The 24,758-nt window shown below is 43.7% G+C and overlaps 1 protein-coding gene across 1 annotated transcript in view; it reads right to left on the bottom strand.

Moving 5' to 3' along the window:
- LOC126235320 (retinal guanylyl cyclase 2) overlaps positions 1–7,634 on the bottom strand; it is a 456,575-nt gene extending 448,941 nt beyond the window's left edge. Inside the window, exon 1 of the mRNA XM_049944043.1 lies at positions 7,528–7,634. Within this exon, the coding sequence (XP_049800000.1) occupies positions 7,528–7,634 (107 nt within the window). The remainder of the gene's footprint in view (positions 1–7,527) is intronic.
- Between the last annotated feature and the right edge of the window lie 17,124 nt (positions 7,635–24,758).

The raw sequence follows: 24,758 nt of genomic DNA, 5'->3' as shown, positions 1-24,758 counted from the left end.
TCTTGCGGAGTGTGCACTGCATTACATAATAAGTGAGGCACACAAATAAAAAAAAATGTGTGTGAAATCTTATGGGACTTAACTGCTAAAGTCATCAGTTCCTAAGCTTACATACTACTTAACCTAAATCATCCTAAAGACAAACACCCACACCCATGCCCGAGGGAGGACTCGAACCTCCGCCGGGACCAACCGCACAGTCCATGACTGCAGCGCTTTTGACCGCTCGGCTAATCCCGCGCGGCCACACAGATAAGATCGGATGTTCTGCCGTATGCGTCATAGCCCCACCTGCTCACGTGTATATACCTCCACACCATCGGCAGGTATGTAGATCATTATAGTAGTAATTCCGTGCGACAGAAACAATAGCCACCAGGGTGCATTAGTGTTGTCCATATTTAGTGTTGCTAACAGACCTGGGAGGGTATACAGGGTTATTACAAATGATTGAAGCGATTTCACAGCTCTACAATAACTTTATTATTTGAGATATTTTCACAATGCTTTGCACACACATACAAAAACTCAAAAAGTTTTTTTAGGCATTCACAAATGTTCGATATGTGCCCCTTTAGTGATTCGGCAGACATCAAGCCGATAATCAAGTTCCTCCCACAGTCGGTGCAGCACGTCCCCATCAATGAGTTCGAAAGCATCGTTGATGCGAGCTCGCAGTTCTGGCACGTTTCTTGATAGAGGAGGTTTAAACACTGAATCTTTCACATAACCCCACAGAAAGAAATCGCATGGGGTTAAGTCGGGAGAGCGTGGAGGCCATGACATGAATTGCTGATCATGATCTCCACCACGATCGATCCATCGGTTTTCCAATCTCCTGTTTAAGAAATGCCGAACATCATGATGGAAGTGCGGTGGAGCACCATCCTGTTGAAAGGTGAAGTCAGCACTGTCGGTCTCCAGTTGTGGCATGAGCCAATTTTCCAGCATGTTCAGATACACGTGTCCTGTAACGTTTTTTCGCAGAAGAAAAAGGGGCTGTAAACTTTAAACCTTGAGATTGCACAAAACACTGTTAACTTTTGGTGAATTGCGAATTTGCTGCACGAATGCGTGAGGATTCTCTACCGCCAGATTCGCACATTGTGTCTGTTCACTTCACCATTAAGAAAAAATGTTGCTTCATCACTGAAAACAAGTTTCGCACTGAACGCATCCTCTTCCATGAGCTGTTGCAACCGCGCCGAAAATTCAAAGCGTTTGACTTTGTCATCGGGTGTCAGGGCTTGTAGCAATTGTAAACGGTAAGGCTTCTGCTTTAGCCTTTTCCGTAAGATTTTCCAAACCGTCGGCTGTGGTACGTTTAGCTCCCTGCTTGCTTTATTCGTCGACTTCCGCGGGCTACGCGTGAAACTTGCCCGCACGCGTTCAACCGTTTCTTCGCTCACTGCAGGCCGACCCGTTGATTTCCCCTTACAGAGGCATCCAGAAGCTTTAAACTGCGCATACCATCGCCGAATGGAATTAGCAGTTGGTGGATCTTTGTTGAACTTCGTCCTGAAGTGTCGTTGCACTGTTATGACTGACTGATGTGAGTGCATTTCAAGCATGACATACGCTTTCTCGGCTGCTGTCGCCATTTTGTCTCACTGCGCTCTCGAGCTCTCTGGCGACAGAAACCTGAAGTGCGGCTTCAGCCGAACAAAATTTTATGAGTTTTTCTACGTATCTGTAGTGTGTCGTGACCATATGTCAATGAATGGATCTACAGTGAATTTATGAAATCGCTTCAATCATTTGTAATAGCCATGTATAACAAACGTGAACAGCGTCAGATGTTGAGCGATCACTGGAAAGGATTCTGAGATGCGTGTGAGACAGCGTTATCAAGCAGGGGACACAGTTTGAAAGGTGTAGTGTCGCAGCTATTGTGCGACTGCAGATTTTTGCAGTAAGTTTGTTACGTTATGGCAAGCTGTTTTGGAAACCTGCAGTGTAATAGCGTCCGGTGGTGGCCGGCATGTTGCCTGCCGTATGCGTCATAGCCCCACCTGTTGCTAAGGCGACCGTGAGAATGCTCGCTGTGGCGCTTACTAAAAACACCTCACCTAAGAAACTAATTACCTACGTTAAATATTAGCTGTTTTATTCCAAATTTGGTACAGGACCTTTTATTATGCAGACGAACTTCGTGTCAAAATTTGATACCGCTACCTATAATAGTTTCGGAGATATAAAAAACCTATTAAAAAGTACTTAACTGACACTTAAGAAAGTAAATTAAGATAGAAACAATAACAGATTATATTTCTTTTGTAATCTGAATACAGTAATAGCACTCTTAGTGTGCCGATGTATTTTATAAAGATTTTAAATTCTAAACTTTCGTTAATTTTTCATTCATAATGGAAATAACAGTGTAAAAGTTAATATTTATATTTTGTGCTAGGGTGAGAGTAAATGAGAGTGAATGTGAGTGTGTATGTGGGACATATGTCAAATTTCAATTCTATACTGTATTACACCTTACGTAACTAGCAAGTGTTAGGCCACCAGGATGTCAAGAAAAACCGTGAATCCCACTAACTGGCAGATGACGTATGTCTATGAGCGTCTGCTTTTGTAATAAGGCAGCCAGAAAGGTAATAAGAGGAAAATCAGTTCTAAAGTATATTTCAAGCATAGTTTTCTCTTTTTCGTTTGGTTTGGTTTGGTGGAACATTTTGTTAATACTTGCAGCATGAAATGACATAGATGCATCTGCGAAGGTTGATTGGAGTAAAGCAGTTTGAGAGCGAATATGATCATGGAAGGTTAATCTGATTGGCTGTTTGTTTTGATCAACCAATGAGAGTAAAATCTTTCCCGCGCATTGGGATGAGTTATATGCCCTGAAAGCAATGGCATTGAGTCAGTCGTGGACTAGCTGCCGGACGAGGTGGTCATGTTAGACGTGTCGGAAAAAGTTGTAAGTAAAATGAAGAAGTGGCTGTTATTTCGCATTCGGTTTATATCGCCGTGCAAACAGATGCATTTACGGACAGTTCTGTGAAGTTTGGGATATTCTGGAGTGTTTGTTGTAGTGAAAACCGAGTGTGAAACTGTCGGCCTTTGTGATGAAATCCGTGTGGCGTGTTCAGTATGCATTTACAGAACATTTCTGGCGAGCATCTTCATTTGAAGAATCCACTGAAAAGTACCGAGTGTGAAACTCATTTCGTAGCAGAGTATTGACTGTATAAATCACATAATATTTCGGGTTGGACTTAGCACATTTCTGCATCTACATCTACATGACTACTCTGCAATTCACATTTAAGTGCATGGCAGAGGGTTCGTCGAACCACAATCATACTATCTCTCTACCGTTCCACTCCCGAACAGCGCGCGGGAAAAACGAACACCTAAACCTTTCTGTTCGAGCTGTGATTTCTCTTATTTTATTTTGATGATCATTCCTACCTATGTAGGTTGGGCTCAACAAAATATTTTCGCATTCGGAAGAGAAAGTTGGTGACTGAAATTTCGTAAATAGATCTCGCCGCGACGAAAAACGTCTTTGCTGTAATGACTTCCATCCCAATTCGCGTATCATATCTGCCACACTATCTCCCCTACTACGTGATAATACAAAACGAGGTGCCCTTTTTTGCACCATTTCGATGTCCTCCGTCAATCCCACCTGGTAAGGATCCCACACCGCGCAGCAATATTCTAACAGAGGACGAACGAGTGTAGTGTAAGCTGTCTCTTTAGTGGACTGCCAATGAAACGCAACCTTTGGCTCGCCTTCCCCACAATATTATCTATGTGGTCTTTCCAACTGAAGTTGTTCGTAATTTTAACACCCAGGTACTTAGTTGAATTGACAGCCTTGAGAATTGTACTATTTATCGAGTAATCGAATTCCAACGGATTTCATTTGGAACTCATGTGGATCACCTCACACTTTTCGTTATTTAGCGTCAACTGCCACCTGCCACACCATACAGCAATCTTTTCTAAATCGCTTTGCAACTGATACTGGTCTTCTGGCTGTCTTTCATGTGACATAAGCTGCATGAACTAATAGTGGATGTGCTATCGAGTAAATGGGGGCTTGTTGACACCATAGCTAAAAGACAATAAAAAACATTAGTATCGATAGGTGGACATTTTCAATGAAGGAAGGAAGCATCCCCTTACGCCCTTTATTACTAGAGATTTGCAGGTTTATTTTGTTACCTGAGTTATGCGGACTGTGCAGTCGTATAAGTATGGACGATGGTTTTCTTCAACGCTGCTTTTAACATCACCTGTATGGGACCTACGAATACAGAGCAACGGATGGTGAACGAACGCCATACTGAGGTAGGTGGACATTAATTTTGCAGCTTGCTTCACTAAGTGTTAGCGAACAATTCTAACATGGCGCCGCCGCGAAGGGGTCCCATTGTGGCTCTCTATTTGGCCAACTGGTCAGCTCCTGGAAAATATAGATTTGTGGGGAATTGAGATGAGACAGTAGCCTGGTGTTGGACTGTTTGGGAACGAGAGAGCAAACATACTCTTCGTCAAGGTTCCAGTCGATCACGTCTAACCACTGCAAGGGAGGCTCACCGTATTGTGCACCAAGCACATCGTAACCCCTTCACATCTGAGACAGCCGTCCAAAAACGAGAAACGGGCTACCTACAACACTCTTTGGCATCCCGCACCATTGGTCAGAGACTAGCAGCAGCCACCCTAGGGATTACCATTCCATGCGTAGACTGCCATTAACACGACCGCACGGACGCGTTTGGAGATGTGCTATAACTGGTATATATGAACTGCTCATAAATGGCGTCGCGTTGTGTTCAGCAACTACTTGCGGTTCTGCACTACCACGGATGACTATTCTATGCCAAGTATGGCAGCGACGTGGGTAGGGAGACACTTGTGCGAGGCCGGTTGATGCGCAATCGACAAAGAGGGAGCTGTAGTGGTGGGGGTTGCAGGCAGGCGCCGTAGGGGAAACGCCAAGCACTGGAGGGGAAGTGCCTTTCTAAACTGAAGTCTACACTCAAAGTTTTGTAAATGTGAGGTGGAACACCTCCACGCCTTCACTTGCGTGGTGACCATTCAAAAAGATTTTCTGTCACCTCTTCTTTGGTTAATATCTAAAAAGAATTACACTGAAAATGCAAAAAGAGCGGCAATTTATTTTCGCTTGTGTTTTTAAACATTTGTAACTTTTAGAGAAGCGTCATGAGTTGTGAATTTTCAGTAAAAGATACATTTCTCTTGTTGCCGTGTTAAAATTTGTTTCTGTTGCCAAAACGTGACGGTCTTTACACAGTGTCAGATGCAATCGTGAGAGTATTCTGAAAGCATGGTTTGTAAAGTTTATTAAATGGGAAACTGAGGAAGAGTAAGGGTAAAAGCTTGCGAAAAAAACACATCAAATGGTTCAAATGGCTCTGCGCACTATGGGACTTAACTTCTGAGGTCATCAGTCCCCTAGAACTTAGAACTACTTAAACCTAACTAACCTAAGGACATCACACACATCCATGCCCGAGGCAGGATTCGAAACTGCGAACGTAGCGGTCGCGCGGTTCCAGAAGCGCCTAGAACCGCTCTGCCACACCGACCGGCAAAAAACACATCCTCGGTATAATTGTCTTCACTTATGTTGTTCCACAACCCACAGCATTTCTCGTTTCACCAGCTATCAATGCCACTTTAAAAATACATTTTGTCATCGAAAAGGTCTGTAGTTAGTGGAATAACACAGTATATAATGAAGTTTTGCTTAATGACCATACGGCACAAAAATCTCCTCTTTGCATTCCATAGTTTGCCAGAATCTCATATTCATATGTCAAACCATTTATTAAATACGAGGAATCGCAAACGAATGTGCTTCATCAGATCAATTTTCTCCAGACCGGTGACAGATAGCGACCTCAAACGAAGTCTACAAAAAAATCCAACATGTTACCTAAATTTCATGTGCAACAATATACAGAGGGGTCCAAAAAAATGTATCCACTGTTTAAAAGTCCATACCTTGCAATCTAATTGACGGAGTTGTCTCATTTGTGGTGAAAGTGTAGCTTTAAGTCCAACATACAGATATCACTGTAGGTGTTCGAAATGGTCACCATTAACATCCACACACAAACGATGCCGTGGAACTGGAGCACGTACTACTGACTGCAAAGTGTTCAGTTGGATATTTGCACATTAATGTACGATGGATTCTCGAAGTTCATCCAATGAGCGTGGCTTTTGTCGGTAAACGACGTCCTTTAGTGTACCCCACAGGTAAAAGTCCAGAGGAGTTAGCTCTGGGGAACGTGGTGGGTACTCCACAGCACCTCTACGGCCTATCCATCTTCCATCGCACAGTTACTGGTCACGTGTACCTTCAGAAGCTTCAGACATCCATTTCACCTGCCATCCGAGACTTGTATGGAGACGGAAGAGTTTACTTCCAACAAGATGGTGCCCAACCACACTACCAAAATCGTGTTAGGGTGTATCTCGACGAAAATCTACCAGGAAGATGGATAGGCCGTAGAGGTGCTGTGGAGTATCCACCACGTTCCCAAACGCAAAATCATAGCGAACCTTAGTTTTCTTTGCAAGCTTTTTCGAAATTCACGCAGTGTCTTGCTTAAGTTTAAATATCACAATCAACTCTGACCATTAACGAAATGATAGGCACGTCATCATGAAGCTGACGTAAAAAAATAAAGCTCTACCTAACATAAGAATGAATGTTTTTCCGCCGAATTGTGTCCCTAAAATCGTTTGAGAAATATTTCAGGGCGTGCGCCTCGATTTTGCCAGCGCACTGCGTTACCAACCGGCCGAAAGCGAGGAAACAATGTCGCCTCCCCTTTCGACCGAACGAATGAAGTAGCCCATCGCTTCCGATGACAATTGTTCACTGGCCATCGGCCACGATATCCTGCGCAAACTCTTCCCTGGAGCTATGATGTGAGGAGCCATCGAGTATGCTTTGGAAGGTCATGGCTGGTAATGACTGAGAGAACTCAGATGGCACAATGTCATGTCACAGACATCTGCATCCTCATGTGTCACCTCTCGTGCAACAGTATCATGCTGCCATTTTATAACAGGACAACGCTAGTCCAAATGTGGCACATGTCTCCATGAACTGAGTCGCTCTCATGGCCAGCAAGATCTCCACGCCTGCTCCAATAGAACATGTGTGGGAGCATCTCGGACGTCAACTCTGCCCCAGTGCCAGGATCGAGAATATTAAAGACCAGTTACAACAATTGTGGACCAGCTAGCCTCAGGAGAGTGTACAAAGTCTTAAGACACCCTTCCCAACTGTATTAATGTATGCACCCCGGCCAGAGGGTTGCAACGACATACTATTAAGTGGGTTCACATTACAAAGTTCTTTGTAAATTTGACTCGATTTTGTTATCACTGGAAGAACATCTCACGTCCTCTCAAACAGTGAAAGCTCATTTCTTTTCCCACTCCCCTTGCAGGTGCTTCAGTTTCTTTGTAAGATTGTGTAGAAGCAGAATGACAGCGCGACGGCGGTCCTTGTACGGCTACAGCAGTGGCCGCAGAATGGCGGCCTGTGGGCTGCAGACAGAGCATCGGGAGAGGTGACTGTGTGTCTGGCTCGCGTCCAGCGCTCCTGGGGGCAGATAGCGCCGCATCCCGGCATCGCGATTTATGCCCCCGGCCTGCCCCCGCAGCACACACTCCATTTCGCGCCGCCGCTGCCCGCCGCCGCCGTTAACAAGCCAGCCGAGCCCGCCCCCACACGCCCCGGCGCCAGCGTGGCATCGCGGTGCAGGGCGGACCGCACCTGCCAGATATGGCGATTGACAGTCTCAATCGCCGTCCGTATTCGCCTGCACCATTACCGCTTCTGCGTTTGCCGTCCGACGTATTGATCTCCGTGACCGCAATAGCGGGCGAACACCCGCCGATTGAGCGCAACTCCAGCGACATGTGACAGTATGGGCGTTAGTTTGACAACGTACAGATAATCTGATTTAAGGTAGTTAGCATGAGATGTTAAAGATCCGAAGTTATCGCGAGCAGTAATGCCTGCGTGCAGCTGCCACAGCGCTCCGCTCTAAACCTTTTTAAAAAAAAAAAATCAAAATGATCGAGTGGCGTTATTGCGTTATTGACCATTGGACCGCCTGACCCCTCTCGGTTGTTCGCCCGCCAGATGCAAGTCTTCCTGTTTGATAGAAACTCGTCTACTTGCACGTCTTTGCGATTAAGATCAGATAAAATGATTAGGACAGTACACAAATACTCTGTCCCGAGTGAAGAAAATCGTCGACCAGGCCGGGAAACGAACCTAGGGCTCCGTGATCTGGACGCTGTTTACCTCTTAGTTTGAAACTTCCTGCAGATTATAACTGTGCGCCGGATCGGAATTCGAACTCGGGACCTCTTATTTTCTATTCGCAGTGCTTGTGAGCCATGTATGTTAGTGGCAGTAGAATATTGCAGTCTGTCCCAAACGCAGGTTCTCTAAACTTTCTCCGTAGTGTTTCGCGAAAAGAAAATTTTCTTTCTTCAAGGGATTCCCATTTACTCACTTGTTGATCGAACCTACCGGTAACAAATCTAGCGAAACGCCTCTGAATTGCTTCGATATCTTCCTTTATTCCGACCTAGTCGACATTCCAAACACTCAAGCATTACACAGGAATGGGTCGTATAAATGTTCTGTGCGCGTTCTCCTTTACAGATGAACTACATCTTCCTAGAATTCTCCAAATACGCCGAAGTCGACCTTTCTCCTTCACTGCTACAACCGACCTTAAGCACGTGCTCTATTTCCATTTAATCGACATGACTGCGTCAAAGAGTACACCAACAATACTTTATCCAAACATTGAATGAATGTTTGTACTACTCATCTGTATTAACTCACATTTTTGCCGCGCGGTGTAGCTGCGCGGTCTTGGACGTCTTGTCACGGTTCGCGCGGCTCCCACCGTCGGAGGTTCGAGTCCTCCCTCGGGCATGGGTGTGTGTATGTTGTCGTTAGCGTAAGTTAGTTTAAGCTGGATTAAGTAGTGCGTAAGCCTAGGGGCCGATGACCTCAACAGTTTGGTCCCATAGTCCTTACCACAAATTATTATTAGTATCACATTTCTCCACATTCAGAACAACCTACCACTCACCACATCAAATAGATATCCTTGCCAACTCACCCCGTCTCGGCTTATAACTACCCAACGACTCTCACAGTCCCTTAACTAAAGCGTCATCTACAAATATTCGCCAACATTAGCTTACCTTATCTGACAAATAGTTTGCGGATAAAGAAAACAAGAACGTTCGTATCCCTGGGCCATTCCTTATCTCTCATGAACTCATGCCGTCCAGGAAATTGTACTGCGTTGTGTTATCTAAAAGTCTTCGACCGAGTCACATATCACTGATGCGATGGAAATCCGCTGTAAGAATCACTTTATAATCGGATACAGATTTATATTACATATCACTAAAACGTTTGTAAGTAAGTCAAAACTCTATTCTTACTTTTAACTATTGCGGGAGTTAAGACTTTTTCTCTGCAACTGGTCAGATTTTCCTACCACGTCGTGCACTTTACTCAGTTTTAACTGCTAACATGTCTGGAGTTTAAACTCTCTATCTTCCACAAGAAAAGTTATGAAATCGACGTCTGTTATACACAGAGGCGAAAAAACTCATAAGAAACCTCCTAATATCGTGTCGGACCTCCTTTTGCCCATCTTAATGCAACAACTCGACGTATCATGGACTCAACAAGTCGTTGGAGGCCCCCTGTTGAAATATTGAGCGTAGCTGCCTCTATGGCCGTCCGTAACTACAGAAGTGTTGCCGGTGCAAGATTTTGTGCATGAACTGACTTCTCGATTATGTTCCATAAATATTCGATGGGATTCATGTCGGCGATCTGCGTGGCCAAATCATTCGCTCGAACTGTCCAGAGTCTTCTTCAAACCAGTCGCAAACAATTGTGGTCCGGCGACATGGCGCATTGTCATCCCTTAAAATGCCATAGTTGTATGGGAACATTAGGTCTATGAATGGCTGCAAATGGACTCCAAGTTGCCGAACATAACCATTTCCAGTCAATGATCGGTTCAGATGGGCCAGAGAGCCCAGTCTATTCCATTTAAACGCAGCCGACACCGCTACGGAGACACCACCAGATTGCACAGTGCCTTGTTGACAACCTGGGTCCTTGGCTTTGTGGGTTCTGCTGCACCCTCTAACGCTAACATCAGCTCTTACGAGCTGAAATCGGGACACATTTGACCAGGCCACGGTTTTCCAGTCGTCTAGGATCCAGTCGATATTGCACGAGCCCAAGAGAGGATGTTCAGGCGATGTCACGCGTCGGACGTAAGTTCGTCGTACGTCCCACATTGATTTCTGCGGTTATTTCACGCACTGTTCCTTGTCTGTTAGCACTGACAACTCTATGCAAATGCCGCTGGTCTCGGTCGTTAAGTAAAGGCCGTCGGCCTCGGTGTTGTCAGTGGGGAGAGGTAATGCCTGTAGTTTAGTATTCTCGGCAGCACTTGATATTGTGGATCTCGGAATACTGAATACCTTAACGATTTCCGAAATGGAATGTACGATGCGTCTAGCTCCCGTTATCATTCCGCGTTCGAAGTCTCTTGATTCCCGTCGTGCGGCCATAATCACGTCGGAAATCTTTTCACATGCATCGCCTAAGTAGAAATGACTGCTCCGCCAATGCATTGCCCTTTAACACTTTGCGTACGTGATACCACCACCTGTATGTCTGCATATCTCTATCCTGTGACTTTTATAGATCTCTATAGTGTCTCTAACCATGAAAAAGCCATTTTACTTGGGGTCGAATTTATGTTTTTTCTCGAGATGGGCAAAGTTTTCGTGACTGAAAAAGTTTTCTACTTGGGATATGACAGACATAATGCTGCACACAGCAAGTGGTAACATACCGCGAGCCGATAATGCTAGGCTCCTACTGGGATATTGTGGGAGGGAACTCCACAGCCCACTCGCTGACTGTCCAGTGCCAACTACTTAAATCACACTGTAGATCCACACTGATCATAATAAGCATCCACAATTGCTCTCTGCTGCTCGTTTAAATTGTGTGGCTGTGAGCAATTTTTATTGTAACGTATTAGACATCTTGAGTAGACGACATAGACGATATTCTTTCAGAATGATTAATATCTTTAGGAAAACAACCACGCCAAAACCGTGAGATCTGTGTTCATCGCATATTAATAAAAGCGTTCTTTCTACTTTAGGAGACTATGAAACGAAAGTGGTCCCTGTTTTAATATTCTGTGTAATGACTGACAATCTACGTACGTTGTTAGGTAAAAGATGTTAATGTGTTTTCGGGATGGACGGACACCCTAGTTTCCCAGCGATCAGCCAGTCCAATTCCTTGTTACTCTGTTGTAGTTATTGCGTGGTTACAGTGTCCAGCCCATTAGCTGAATAATCAATGCGTTGGATTGCCACACACGGGAGCCCGGGTTCGATTCCAGGCTGGAGTGGGAGATTTTCTCTCTCAGTGACTGGGTTTTGTGCTGTCCTCTTCATCATCTCATCCCCACTGTCGACGGTCAGGCCGCCCACTGTGGCGTCGCACTCAACAAGACCTGCACTTGGTGGCCGAACTTCACGACTGGGAACTCCCGGCCACTGACGCCATACGCTCAATTCCATTTTGTGGTTACGGTCTGCGTATTTTAACAATGGGTTTTACAAAATGACCGAATCTTATATAATTTGTTCTTCTGAGTGAAACTGTGAGTGCGAGCGAGTGAGACTGGAGTAGAGTGGATGATATTTTAAATTCATATTGATTTCACATCGAGAACATTAGTGGTCCTGATAATCTTCCTTGGGTTCCTGTACTAGTTGGACATCTTCGAGCTCTTACGTTAACGATATTAACATTGACTTGCAGCTCTTGGTCGACCTTGCTCGTTCTTCCTTTGTAAGTCTCCTCACTTTGGGAATCTTCTCCATAGAAAAGGATTTTTTGGCGTAATTCATCTCCCACCGCATGTCACTCTGACTGTGGCCGACTTTCAATCTGCCAGTACTCCTGCAACAATTAGTGCCATCCAAGGGTTTCCACAGGGTCAGTTAGCTTTCTTATACTCGAAACTTGAATCCCAAAAATACACAATTACACCCATAATCTGTACGAACACGATCTGTAGCAAACGCAACAAACGTTCTCTTACTGGCGTAGCATGCAGGTAATGTGCTTCTGTGTTGTGATACCGCAGTCTGGTCCGCACAGAATCCTCATTACTCAGTGGTGTTTCTAGGGTCTCGAAGAATGCAGTCATCACTTTGCTCTGCTCGTCATTACTGTCGCTATTTAAAGTGGCTTCTCAGTTCTCGTCGCGGTACAATCCAGACTCTGTTTCAATTCTGCCACCAAAAAGAAATACTTGGTAGTTCCAGACACCGAACTCTGCTCCTCAGGGTGTTACTCACACAAACTGTCCTTGCAGCAACAGAGACAGACATTTTTTTATTGCAAGGCGTTTAAGGTTCTTCAGTTTACTGCATAGCCCCCTATTAGGGATATATGCTTTTCCCAATTTTCCGGCCTTATTTTAACCCCTCCAAAGAATAAGACTCATGATCATCTTTGAGATATTCTTCTGACTCTATCCATTTTCCAAGCCTAGTTCCTTAGGACCAAACTGAGTTGCAAATCTCCGTGGTCATGGAACGTGTCAGTACATGAAATTACAACAGATAAGTAATAATAGATAAAATAAAATGTTTATGAATCCTAAAAAGACGACAAGCTATAAGGTTACATAAAAGGAATCAACAGCTTAACTGAGGAATGAGCTTAATGTTTCAAGAAACTGCTCGACAGAATAGAAGGAGCGACCCATGAGGAAACTTTTCAGTTTAGATTTGAAAGCCCGTTGATTACTGCTGAGTACTGTATAGCATTTGAGTACAAAAACCTTGTTAGTGTTAAACTTTGTACATCTTGGTCTGAAAGGCCATTCACCCTTTTACTAATAGAATGCATATCTAGTAATGAAGAATGAATAAAAATACTGTCTAAAGTTGTGCTGCTGTTACCCTTCACCAGATCATGTTAATTTAGGAGACGTTCCAACATCCTTTTTCTTGCACAGTCACGTACAAAATTAATATTAAAGTCACCACGTACAACTAAACAGAAATGTTCTGAAGTCATAATTAGGAGACCTATAAATAACAACAACTGAAAGTTTAGTTTGATTGAATTCAATCACCCCTTCACAACTTTCAAAAACCTTATCTGTGCAGTTCTTTGACACATCTACGGACTCAAATGAAATACTATTTTCTACGTACTTGGCCACTTTCCTACTACGTAAAGAACTCCTTGAAAAACAGCTAGCTAATCTGTATCCTGGTAAAGGAAGCCTCTGAACTGTCACATCGTTTAAGTGGTGCTCTGATATATCAATAATATCACAGTCATCACCAATTAGCAGTTCACTCACTTTAGCTCGAATACCTCTTACATTTGGATGAGATATGATAATCCCTTCACTACTTGGGTAGCTGACCTTCTTTGAAGGTGGTTCCTTTGTTAGAGAGACTTCCTCTAAGCAGGGATACCTATCAGATGAGTTACTTTATCCAGATCTTCAAGAACAAACGTTAATCATAGGGAGGCGGGAATCTCTGTCTAAACGTACAATACGTATTACTCGTTTAGATGGATAACCATCATCGTCCGGTAGAACACATCTGTTACGTGGTTGTTGTCAGGGGTAAACATTGGCGAATTCGTGTAGGACGATGTGAAGCAACCAAGACATTCTTTGATGAAAGCACTATTGTACATTTAATAAGTATTCTATTTGGTATAATACTGTTTTTAGTCTCAATCTCTTTGGCAAAGAAAAGGAACTTCTTTGCTACATAACATCAACATTGTGTGACTGACATAAAATGAGAAACATACGCGAATTTCAGCGGCAGAATGTAACTCACTTATTGCTCTTCATGCACTGTAAGTACCTTTAATATATTTTAATCATTTGCTGTGTTACATGCGTAAGTCCAGTGGCCGGGTCACTTAATTATAAACAGTGCAACTCAATCTAACCTCTCTGTCGACTCACATGCTGCTGCACGAAATCGCCAATGTTAACCCATGTAATACCGCCATGTCGAAGGCACCTTATGTACCGGGCTGTGAGGCTTATGAACTCTGAAGGAGCCGGGGGCTATGCTGGCTATAGCGTAGCTAGTGGCGGGGTTAACCGAGCCGGATCGACCCAGAGGAGGAGCCATACAAAGCGTGTCCGACACCAATCGGTAAGGAGGGGGGGGGGGCCTCTATAGACTAGGTCGTCGACCCTAACTCCAAACTGAAAGACCGGTCCTCCAGGTTGGGGGCTGAGTGCGGGGTCGATACCCATGCCTCGTAAAGAGCCTATCATCGCAAATAATGAAACAAGGAATGCCCGACTGTCCTTACGCAGACGAATTGCGCCAAGGAACAGGACTATGGATATGCCAGTGCTTAAATTTGGATCTTGGAACGTGCATATACTACTGCAGATAGGAGCTATGAATAGTATTGCTGAAGGTATGGAATGGGAATTGTTGCACTGCAGGAAATCAGGTGGAAGAGAAGGGGTGACATCCATAAGTATAAATTCTCTCTATAGTATTTAGGAAACGACGAAAGACAAGGGGAACATGGTGTTGGGTTTATAGTCAAGAACATATACATAAATGTCATTCCTTTCACTCCACGTAACGAAAGAATACGTAAAGTGCATGTCAAAGACAAATTTCACAATTGATCTCCGCGGACGTATATTCACAAACAGAAGAATCAGATTAAGACATGGCGGATGATTTCTATGATCAGCTACACAAGGTTTGTGAAAGAACACCTGAAGATGACTCCAAAATAGTCCTTCATGATTATAATGCCAAAATCTGCAAAGAAGAGGTTTTCAGAAGCGTGTTTGGTAAGGAACCTCTGCACGATGAAACTAGTAATAAACATATGAGAGTTGCCAGTTTCCTTCTGCGAACAGATTAAAGGCAGTAAGTACCTGTGACTCAAGGAAAAATATCTGCAAATGGATCTGGAAAGTACGGGGCACGAATGAAGCAAACCAAATAAGCCATCGATTTGTATCAAAAAGGCGGGCATCCAATATGAAAAATGTACGCAGGTTCCGAGGAGCTAATTCAGATTCTGACCACTATCTAGTAGGAGCGAAAATGAGACAGAAGCATGCTATGGCTGCCAAAGGAAGTAGTACCAGACTAAAGAAATGCAATATAGAAAACTGAACGATATGTCTAATATTCAAGAGTATCAGAACAGAGTGAGACAGGAGTTAAAAACAAAAGATGGCGAAGACCATATAGACAAAGAATGGAACTCTTTTAAAAATGCCATTGTGACAACAGCACGTGAAATACTGGTGGAAACAAGCAGACTTAGAAATGAAGGCTGGAGTGATGATGAATGCAGACTGGCTGTGGAACAGTAAAAGGAAGCAAGACTGAAATGCTTACAGCGAAGTGCAAGATAAAATAGGCATTATGTAATGAAAAGGAAATAGAGGCAGCAAGGTTGTCTAGGAGGAAAAAAAAGGGGAGCCATAAGGAAAAAGAGGAGACGGAAGAACCAATGGAAGGAGACCACATAGTTTTAAGTAAAATTAAAGAAAAACCTCAAGAATATAGATCCAAAATAATAGCATGTAAGGTCAAAGAGGGAAATTTATTGACAGATAAACAAAATTTTTTGGACAGATGGAGAGAGTATTTCAAGGAAATTCTGGAGGTCAATCTTGCTAGGAGTGTGGAGTCACTCTATTACACTACAGACCCAGAGGAAGAACAACCCATATTATAGGAGGTATGGAATGTAGCGCAGTGTCTAAAAAGCTGCAAAGCACCAGGAATTGATGGAAAAACATCAGAACTGTTGTAAAGTGGGGGAATTAGTCTCCATAAGCGAATCCAAAAACTTATCAAGGTGATACGGAATCAGGAAAGAATCTGAGAAGAGTAGACGTTAGAGGCAATCCTGTCAAACCTCATGAAAGGAGACAAGGCTTGTTCGAATTACCGAGGAATTGCCCTGCTGAATGTAACCTATAAAATTCTCTCTAGTACTATTTACGACACGGTAGTTCCATATACAGTAGAGATTCTGGTAGAATGTCAGCGCTGATGTTGGCATAATAGGTCAACAACGGATCAGATATTTAAATATGCTGAGGCAATTACATGAAAAGGAATATGAGTGTAATATTCAGCTTCATAACCTGTATGTAGACTTCAGGTAGGTCTTCGATAGTCTTGAGAGGCAGAAATGTTAAACGATTTGCTACTGCCTGTTATACGATCGAAGTATGTTTCACTTATTCAAGCAAAACTGGCTGGTTCCAAGGGCGCTGTGCGAGTGGATGGAGAACTCAATCAATGGTCTAGAATTTGTGAAGGAATCAGACAAGGGGTTGCCATTTCTGCAGTTCCTTTTAATCTGACTCTTGAAGCAGCCATTCAAAAGCTTCAAATATGTGGCTGTATAGGCACAAAGTCAATCCACATACGTGCATGTGCTTATGATGTATCAATTATTATTAGAGGAAGACTTTCACTAGAGAGAACAATAGGTGAGCTGAGGGAAGCCAAACTACCTAGAGGGCTTGCTATTAATGAAAATAAGACAAAATACACGAGTTTGACCAGAAATGGCAATAACAACTCGGATAAAATGTCAGCAGCTGGTTTCAGTTTTGAACACGTCCAGAAGTTATATGTGTGGCAACCGCTAAGTAAGCAGCTTAGGTGATTATGTACGCAGGCAATTCCGATATCTAAATATGCTTGTAAATGAAGCACGATAGTGGCGGGCTGCCTGTATATGTACAGCGAAACATAATTTTACGATGCGGACTGCGACAGGTTGTAAGTTTTTCCATATTTGTACCTACGGATCCATAGTAGCTGAGTTTAACGGTATCCTTTCTGAAAGGACTGGTCGCCCAAGGGACATAAGATAAGAAGTAAATGAGCTACTTGGGTGCCCCGTGGACTTATTTTTTCCACAATGGTCATTATTAGGCGTCTAGCTAAGACTATCCCGAGCAGAGCCAAGACCATCCCCAACAGTCGGTATGAAGACTCCTTTTCGTTTGTTGCAGCGTGTAATAATAAAATGACCTTTCTCAAGCTATATACAATTTTATTTAACGTCAGAACGTGTCGTAATTACACAGCCGACAACGTCAACTTACACAAAGTGCTACCGATTGCTGTAAAACGTTTCATGTAAGACGGAAACTAAATCAGAATTTAGAAACTCGTTAAGAAATAATTAGCAGTGTATCTGCTTTCGTCCATCTGCTCTGAATTAAATGAATTTTCTCATTCGATTTCAGGCAATTTTTGTTTTATTTGTTTCTCTATTACGCAGGTCATTCGCTAATTTTAATTGCTCGAAAATCTTGTCTTTTTACTTAGCATTCTTACTCCTTCGTTCGAAAAATTTAGTGACAATGAGAATTTTTTCTGAACGTATGTGTAAAATGTCAGTACTAGAATGAGATTTTGGTAAAGAACCAGTTTAGACGTCACGTACATTTGCTTTAATTTCGGGTACAGCTGAAGGAAAAAAAGCTTGTTACACATTAGGAAGCAAATCTAAAGATAGTGATTCCAACTGCAGCTGGCAGCTGACCGAGACGAGGTTGCCTGCTGTTTTATGCTCAGTTATTTTCGGGAAGAGAATGAAATCTACCGCAGTGGTTAGAGAAAAAGATGTGAATAACAAGCGAGTCGAATACGAGAGCTTTAGTTCTTATGGGATTTTCCGCAAGAAATGGCTGCACGTGCGGCGCCTTTATCCTCTGTAGTGGAGCAATTCAATTTCGCAGCGCTTACAGACCCGCACATCCCAAGAGTGAACGCCTTCTAAACTTCTTTTCCTGGTGTGCGTGACCCCTAGTTCTTTAGTCTTGTGGTCTGCCTCGGCTGAATTAATTGATCGACTGTACAATGTAACCGTAAAGAGAATATCGCTGGTCCTATAAGACTCAGCTGAACCTAGGGTTTTAGATCAAATCATATTCCTGCAGTGTGCTTTGCTAAATTCAATATCGCTATCTCACTGGACGTTAAGGTTCCCTCCTAATCTTGCATCTGTTACAAACTACTTTGAGTGTAAACCGAAGAAAACGAAAATAATGAGGAATAGCAGAAATGAGATTAGTGAGTCACTTAACTCAAAATCTGTGACCAAGAAAGTACTCAACACAGTTAAAGAATCACTTTCTTGAAACGTCGTAATTGTCTCCAGTTGCGAAGTAGAAGTTTGAAATTTGGCTCAAAGGTGCCTGCAGCCTTCTTCTGTAGTGAAGCAAAAGGGACGAGCCCTCATTGCTGAGTTCGTCCACGCTTCAAATAGCAAAGTGTCGACACTTGCGAAAAAAGACCAAAGCTCAGAACATGTGGGATGCAAGGTGAGTTAATGACCTCACATTAGCATCAAATTTCACAAAAATTCTGTCCGACGGCAACGTCGATGTGCAACACGATGGAAGTTCGTCACACCCTTTGTTACCAACATTTTACCACTTTCCTTTAACATCTCTGCGATGGAGCTGAAAACGGCGACGCCCGCAGTTCAAATCACGACTTTTCTCCTGAGTGACCGAGGAAAACACTTCTGATACACCGCCGCTCAAAATCGATACGAAAATGCGTACGGGGTGGTGTAAAGGGTGTCAATGAAACTACCCCTTTCCCTGGGCCGTTGATTCATACATATTTCGAGGTGGAAAACGGAAGTTCACTCTGTGATAAGCAACAGGATGGTGTTATTGAAAACATTTGACACTGCTAGCACCCCCTGTACGACTCAACACGACTCTAAGGACATCGTGGGCCGGCAACCACATCGATCGTGATGGCACCCCTTTGGAGTGCAGTACAACCACAGTTTTTGCTCTGGTATACAGGGTGGAACGGCTGGTGACCGTTCTGAAGCATTCCACGAAATATGAACGCGATACAAAGCAGAAAAAGGTGTTTGTACTGTTTCAACCCACCTGTTTCGTGCCTTCCTGCAGCGTGATCACGAAGGAAACGGGATTGGGGAAGGACATAGACACACACATCAATAAACGTCAAACGGTTCCTCTAAGACTCCCCCCCCCCCCACAGTTAGGCAACACGCTCGGTGCTACCCGCTCGTCTTTGTTGAGCACTTTAGAAATGTACCTATACACATCAAAAAAGGTTTTGCATCACTCCTGTTCCCAGAACTCCTGAAGATAGACGTCGACTCTGGATATTGTATCACAGACATAGTCCCTTTGACTATTCAGAGATGTCACTAAACCCGCCCAAAGATGTAACAATTATGCATGCGCAGCGCCTGTTACACGGAGGTGGTCTGACAGCCGACCAGTTTCACTCATTCCACCAGGAAGGAGGTACACGGCTCGTGTTGTCTGTAGTTCAACCATGCCTAGGCGGCCAGTACCGCGGATCGATCGCGTCCGCATTGTTACTTTGTGCCAGGAAGGGGCTCTCAACAAGGGAAGTGTCCAGCCGTCTCGGAGCGAACCAAAGCGATCTTGTTCTGACATGGAGGAGATATAGAGAGACAGGAACTGTCAATACATGCCTCCCTAAGGCCGCAAAAGGGCTACTACTGCAGTGGATGACCGCTACCTTCGGATTGTGGCTTGGAGGAATCCTGAGAGCAATGCCACCATGTTGAATAATGCTTTTCGTGCAGCCACAGGACGTCGTGTTACGACTAAAACTGTGCGTAATAGGCTGTATGAAGCGCAACTTCACTCCCGACGTCCATGGTGAGGTCTAGATGGGCCAGTTGGTACAGATGGGCCCAATAACATGCCGAATGGACGGCTCAGGATCGGCATCACGTTCTCTTCACCGATGAGTGTCACATATGCCTTCAAGCAGACAGTCGTCGGAGACGTGTTTGGGAGGCAACCCGGTCAGGCTCAACGCCTTAGACACACTTTCCAGAGAGTGCAGCAAGGTTGAGGTTCCCTGCTGTTTTGGGGTGGCATTATGTGGGACCGACGTACGCCGCTGGTGGTCATGGAAGGCGCCGTAATGGCTGTACGATACGTGAATGCCATCCTCCGACCGATACTGCAACCATATCGGCAGCATACTGGTGAGGCATTCGTCTTCATGGACGATAATTCGCGCCCCCATCGTGCATATCTTATGAATGACTTCCTTCAGAATAACGACATCGCTCGACTAGAGTGGCCCGCATGTTCCCCAGACATGAACCCTATCGGACATGCCTGGGATAGATTGAAAAGGACTGTTTATGGACGAGTTGACCCACCAACCACTCAGGGGGATCTACACCGAATCGCCGATGAGGACTGGGATAATCTGGACCAACAGTGCCTTGATGAACTTGTGGATAGTATGCCACGACGAATACAGGCATTCATCAATGCAAGACGACGTGCTACTGGGTATTAGAGGTACCGGTGTGTATAGGAATCTGGACCACCACCTCTGAAGGTCTCATTGTATGGTGGTACAACGTGCAATGTGTGGTTTTCATGAGCAATAAAAAGGGCGGAAATGATGTTTATGTTGATCTCTATTCCAGTTTTCTGTACAGGTTCCGGAACTCTCGGAACCGAGGTGATGCAAACCTTTTTTTGATGTGTGTATATAGAGACAGACTGTGATGAGTACTAGGTGCATGTAGACAGGCTACACTGCTGCTCTTGCACCTGCTAGTTGGCATGTGAAATCGAAGTGACGTCAAGGAGTAGCCTACCTGCAAGCGCGTAGAACTCAATCACGGTCTGTCTCCGTACAGGTATAGTTTTCAGGTGCTCAACGAATGCAGGCAAGTTCCCGAACTGGACGGTCTTAGAGGGAAATTTCGCCGTTTTATTCATGCATGAGTCATTGTCCTCCCCCGCTCCCCAATGATCCCGCTACAGGTGGGCTGAAAAAGCATAAACACCATTTGCTGCTTCATATCGCCTTAAAATTTCATTGACTGGTTTAGAACGGTCCCTAGGGGTTCCACCCTGTACATGAGAGCAAAGCCTGTGGTCGCACTGCACTACAAAGGGATGCCACCACATTCGATGTGCTTTCTGGCTCACGATGTCCTAAGAAGGGCTGAATTGCACAGGGGGTGCCAGCAGTGTTCAGTGTTGTCAATAACGCAGTACTGTTGCTCGTCACAAAGTGAACTGCCGTTTCCGACCTCGAAATGTGTGAGAACCAACGCCCCAAGAATAGAGTAGTTTCATTGACGCTCTTTATGCCACCCTCTAAGGCCTTATCACGTGGATTCTGAGTAGCGGTGGGCCGGAAATGTATTTCTTGGCCAGCCATAAATAAAATAAGTGATTTCAAGGCTGGGCGTGTCGGTTCTGTCCCAGGTCGCAGATGCGTTAGAAGAAGTCGTGAAATGTGGATAACTGGGGAGTGACGACCTTCTTATCGTGTGACACGTCCATGGTGGCGGTGAAGAGAAATGTGGAGAAATTTGGTGCCAACGCGAGATTATTGAGTCACTTTACACGTCACAGGAACTTCTGAGCTCTGGTCTTTTTTAGCAAGTGTCGACAGCTTGCCATTTGAAGCGTTGTCGAGCCAGACGCTGACGTTATTAGAGAGGAAGGTTGTAGGCAACTCTGAGCGCAATATCAAACTCCTACATCACAAAGGAAGACAATTACGGCGTTTCGAAAACGTGATTGTTTAATTGTGTTGCACAGTGCAGATGTAGCGAAGGAGTTCTGTTACACTTGAAACAAAGTACACGTGATGGAAGACGAAAGGATGAGGTAGAAAAAACAGACTAACATTCCTGTGCAAAACAGATCTACTAGTATCAAACAAGGTGAGTGGAATGAAACTGACCCGGAAAACGTTTACAATAGGACTAACGCGGGATGGACACTTGATACCGAACGTCAGAGAATATGCTGAAAATGGCTACCGTTTACGTCGATGCAGCGTTGTGCTCGATTTATCAAACCGTGAGACACGCATAGCTGTCCCTCCAGAGGCATAAGAGCAATAGCGTTTTCACTGTTCTGCTGCAGCTGTTCTAGCGTGTGGCGGTTGTTTCATTACATCTGACCCTTCAATTTGACGCTCAGGCGGACATCACAGGGAGAAAGACTAGGAGATCAAGGCAGCCAGGAGACCTCACAGCCTCTGCTGATTTGTCCTCCCAACACAGAACATCTCACGCACTAGTGAAAAAGTTGTCTAGACGGTGTGTGCTATAGTTCCGTTTTGCTGAAAATATTTATACAGACGTTCACCTTCTGTGACCTGATCCATATATGGATGAAACTTTTTCTGGACATACCGGTCAGCAGCATTAACAGTTTGGTGAAAGATTCTTGTTAAAATGAAGACATCAGACATTGCGTACCAAACATCAATCCTGAGATTATTCAATAGCTCTTCAAAGTGCATGTGGGGATTTTCTGTTGTATAATGGCGCAGGTTCTGTGATTCACATACCCTGATGGTGTGAATCACATCTCATCTGAAGAAATGAAACACTGAGGATACAAATGCAGGTCCTTTCTCATAATGCCGCAACATTACGATATCTTAACTTCCACTTGCATAGATAAATGGCGTTGAGATGTCGACGAACATCTTTCCAGGCTTTCCTTGAATCGAACAATGTTTTCTGGTGTTCTAAATCCTTTCAGATAGTTATGGTTTTTGTTCACTATGGAGCCAGTTTCGCGCTATTTTGCCACTAAATTTTGCATTGCAAACTTTCTTGTTGTTTTACCTAAACACTTCCAGTCTTAAGCTCTTGTGCAAACAGTTCTGCACAAGTTTTTCTCGCACTGTACTTCGCTTAACACTCGAGAATGAATATGTGCTGTTTTATCGTGAGACCCATTTTCTGTTGCATTCAGCTAGTCTCTAAGCACTTATGCTCCACTCACTAGCTCATAAGTGGACCATCTGACCTGTTAATCACGGACTTCGATGAGTCTTAGGTATGTCGTGGAGACATCTGTCCTGAGTACTTGGCTAGCAGCTCTTCAAGGGACAGTGCCGTCTTTTCAGGTATTGCAGCAGCTAAGATTCTTACGTACCACTCCAGCGCTAAGTGTTTAAATACAGCCCGTGCATTTTTTTCAGTTTTATAGTACAGAATATGAGTAATTAGTATAAGTCATGCAAAATTATTCAAAAGTACTCATCTTCGTCTGAGTGATTTCATTATTAAATCAATGATAATTAATTCAGAGGGATCTGCTTCGGCTGTACTAATCATTTATTCAAACCACGTCCGGTTTCATGATTTTAAAATCCCATCAACAGGTGTCTGAAACTGTAACATACAAAGGACAGGAGGGAAGAAATATCTGCAAAAATCAGAAGAGCATTTCTTCCCTCCTCTCCGTTGTATGTTACAGTTTCATACACCTGAAGATGGGATTTTAAAATGGTGAAACCGATCGTGGTTTGAATAAATAATTAGAACAACTGGAGAGAATCTCTCTAAATTATCATGCTTGTCAGTTGCGGATGTCCTACACAAAATCTTGTGTAATAAATCAATCATTATTGCAAACTTTCTTCAAATGTGTATTCCATAAAGTAGATCACAGAATCATCTTACTCGCTATCGCTTGCTACAACAGAATTCCGCATGGTATTTACGGTAGAAACAAACGGAATACTAAGTCGTAGAGCGCCAAACACATATAATGAGTCTGTCGGTCCATTGTAGTCAGGGGACATCGGCTGGTACGTACTTTTCAGTTCAATAAACTTTACCAACAGCCGTATACTTTAGGTTATTTCATTTTATTTCGAAGGCAACCAGTTTCGGTAACTCATTTTGCCATCTTCAGGCCCCATACGCTTTTTTTCGAATCAACGAGCTTATAGTATAGCGCCATAAATCTGGATATCGGTAATCCCAATCGTTGTGCAACTGATTCATACGAAAGCGTGACACCAACAAGAATCAATAACGTAAAAAAACAAAAACAAAAAAAAGAGGAGTTGGTGTCACGCTTTCGTATGAATCAGTTCCACAACGATTGGGATTCACGATATCCCGTTTTATGGCGCTTTACGATACGCTCGTTGATTCGAAAAAAGCGTATGAGGCCTGAAGAAGGCAAAATGAATTGCCGAAACTGGCTGCGTTCGAAATAAACTAAAATAACCTAAAGTATATGGTTGCTGGTAAAGTTTATTGACGTGAAAACATATAATGAGGGCTGTTGCCTTGCAGGCACACGGATTTATCAGAAGTCACGCCGGAAAGAGCAGTTCGCTTAAATTTTAAAGGACTGTTCTTTCTTCGATAAGCTTCGAAGCGAACAACTTGTATTTGATCATTACCTTGAATGCAGGTACACTAAATTGATGCAGAATTCAAGAATCCATTTTTATGGAATTTTCCCTTTAGGCGATTTCTTTATTAGTTTTCAGCAAATCAGGACCATATTCATTGTTTTCGTAAAAATTTTAACTTGTCTGTAAAAGTGAACATCACTGAGTTTTCAATGTGGAGTACATGTGGGCGGGATAATTTTTACGCTGGAGATGCATGCTTTTCTTTCATCTATAAAGGTTTGATCCTAAAGTGTCTGATCAGTCTGCCCTTTACATGAAACAATAACGTAAAAAAAATGTTCATGGGCAGGATACGAGCCGATACCGCGAAAATGGTAGCTGTGAACTTTAAGGAGCGTACACACTAGGCCTGCGATCGG

This window comes from Schistocerca nitens, chromosome 2 (genome assembly GCF_023898315.1).
Source record: "Schistocerca nitens isolate TAMUIC-IGC-003100 chromosome 2, iqSchNite1.1, whole genome shotgun sequence".
Classification (NCBI taxonomy): domain Eukaryota; kingdom Metazoa; phylum Arthropoda; class Insecta; order Orthoptera; family Acrididae; genus Schistocerca; species Schistocerca nitens.
This window is presented reverse-complemented; position numbering and strand designations above follow the sequence as displayed.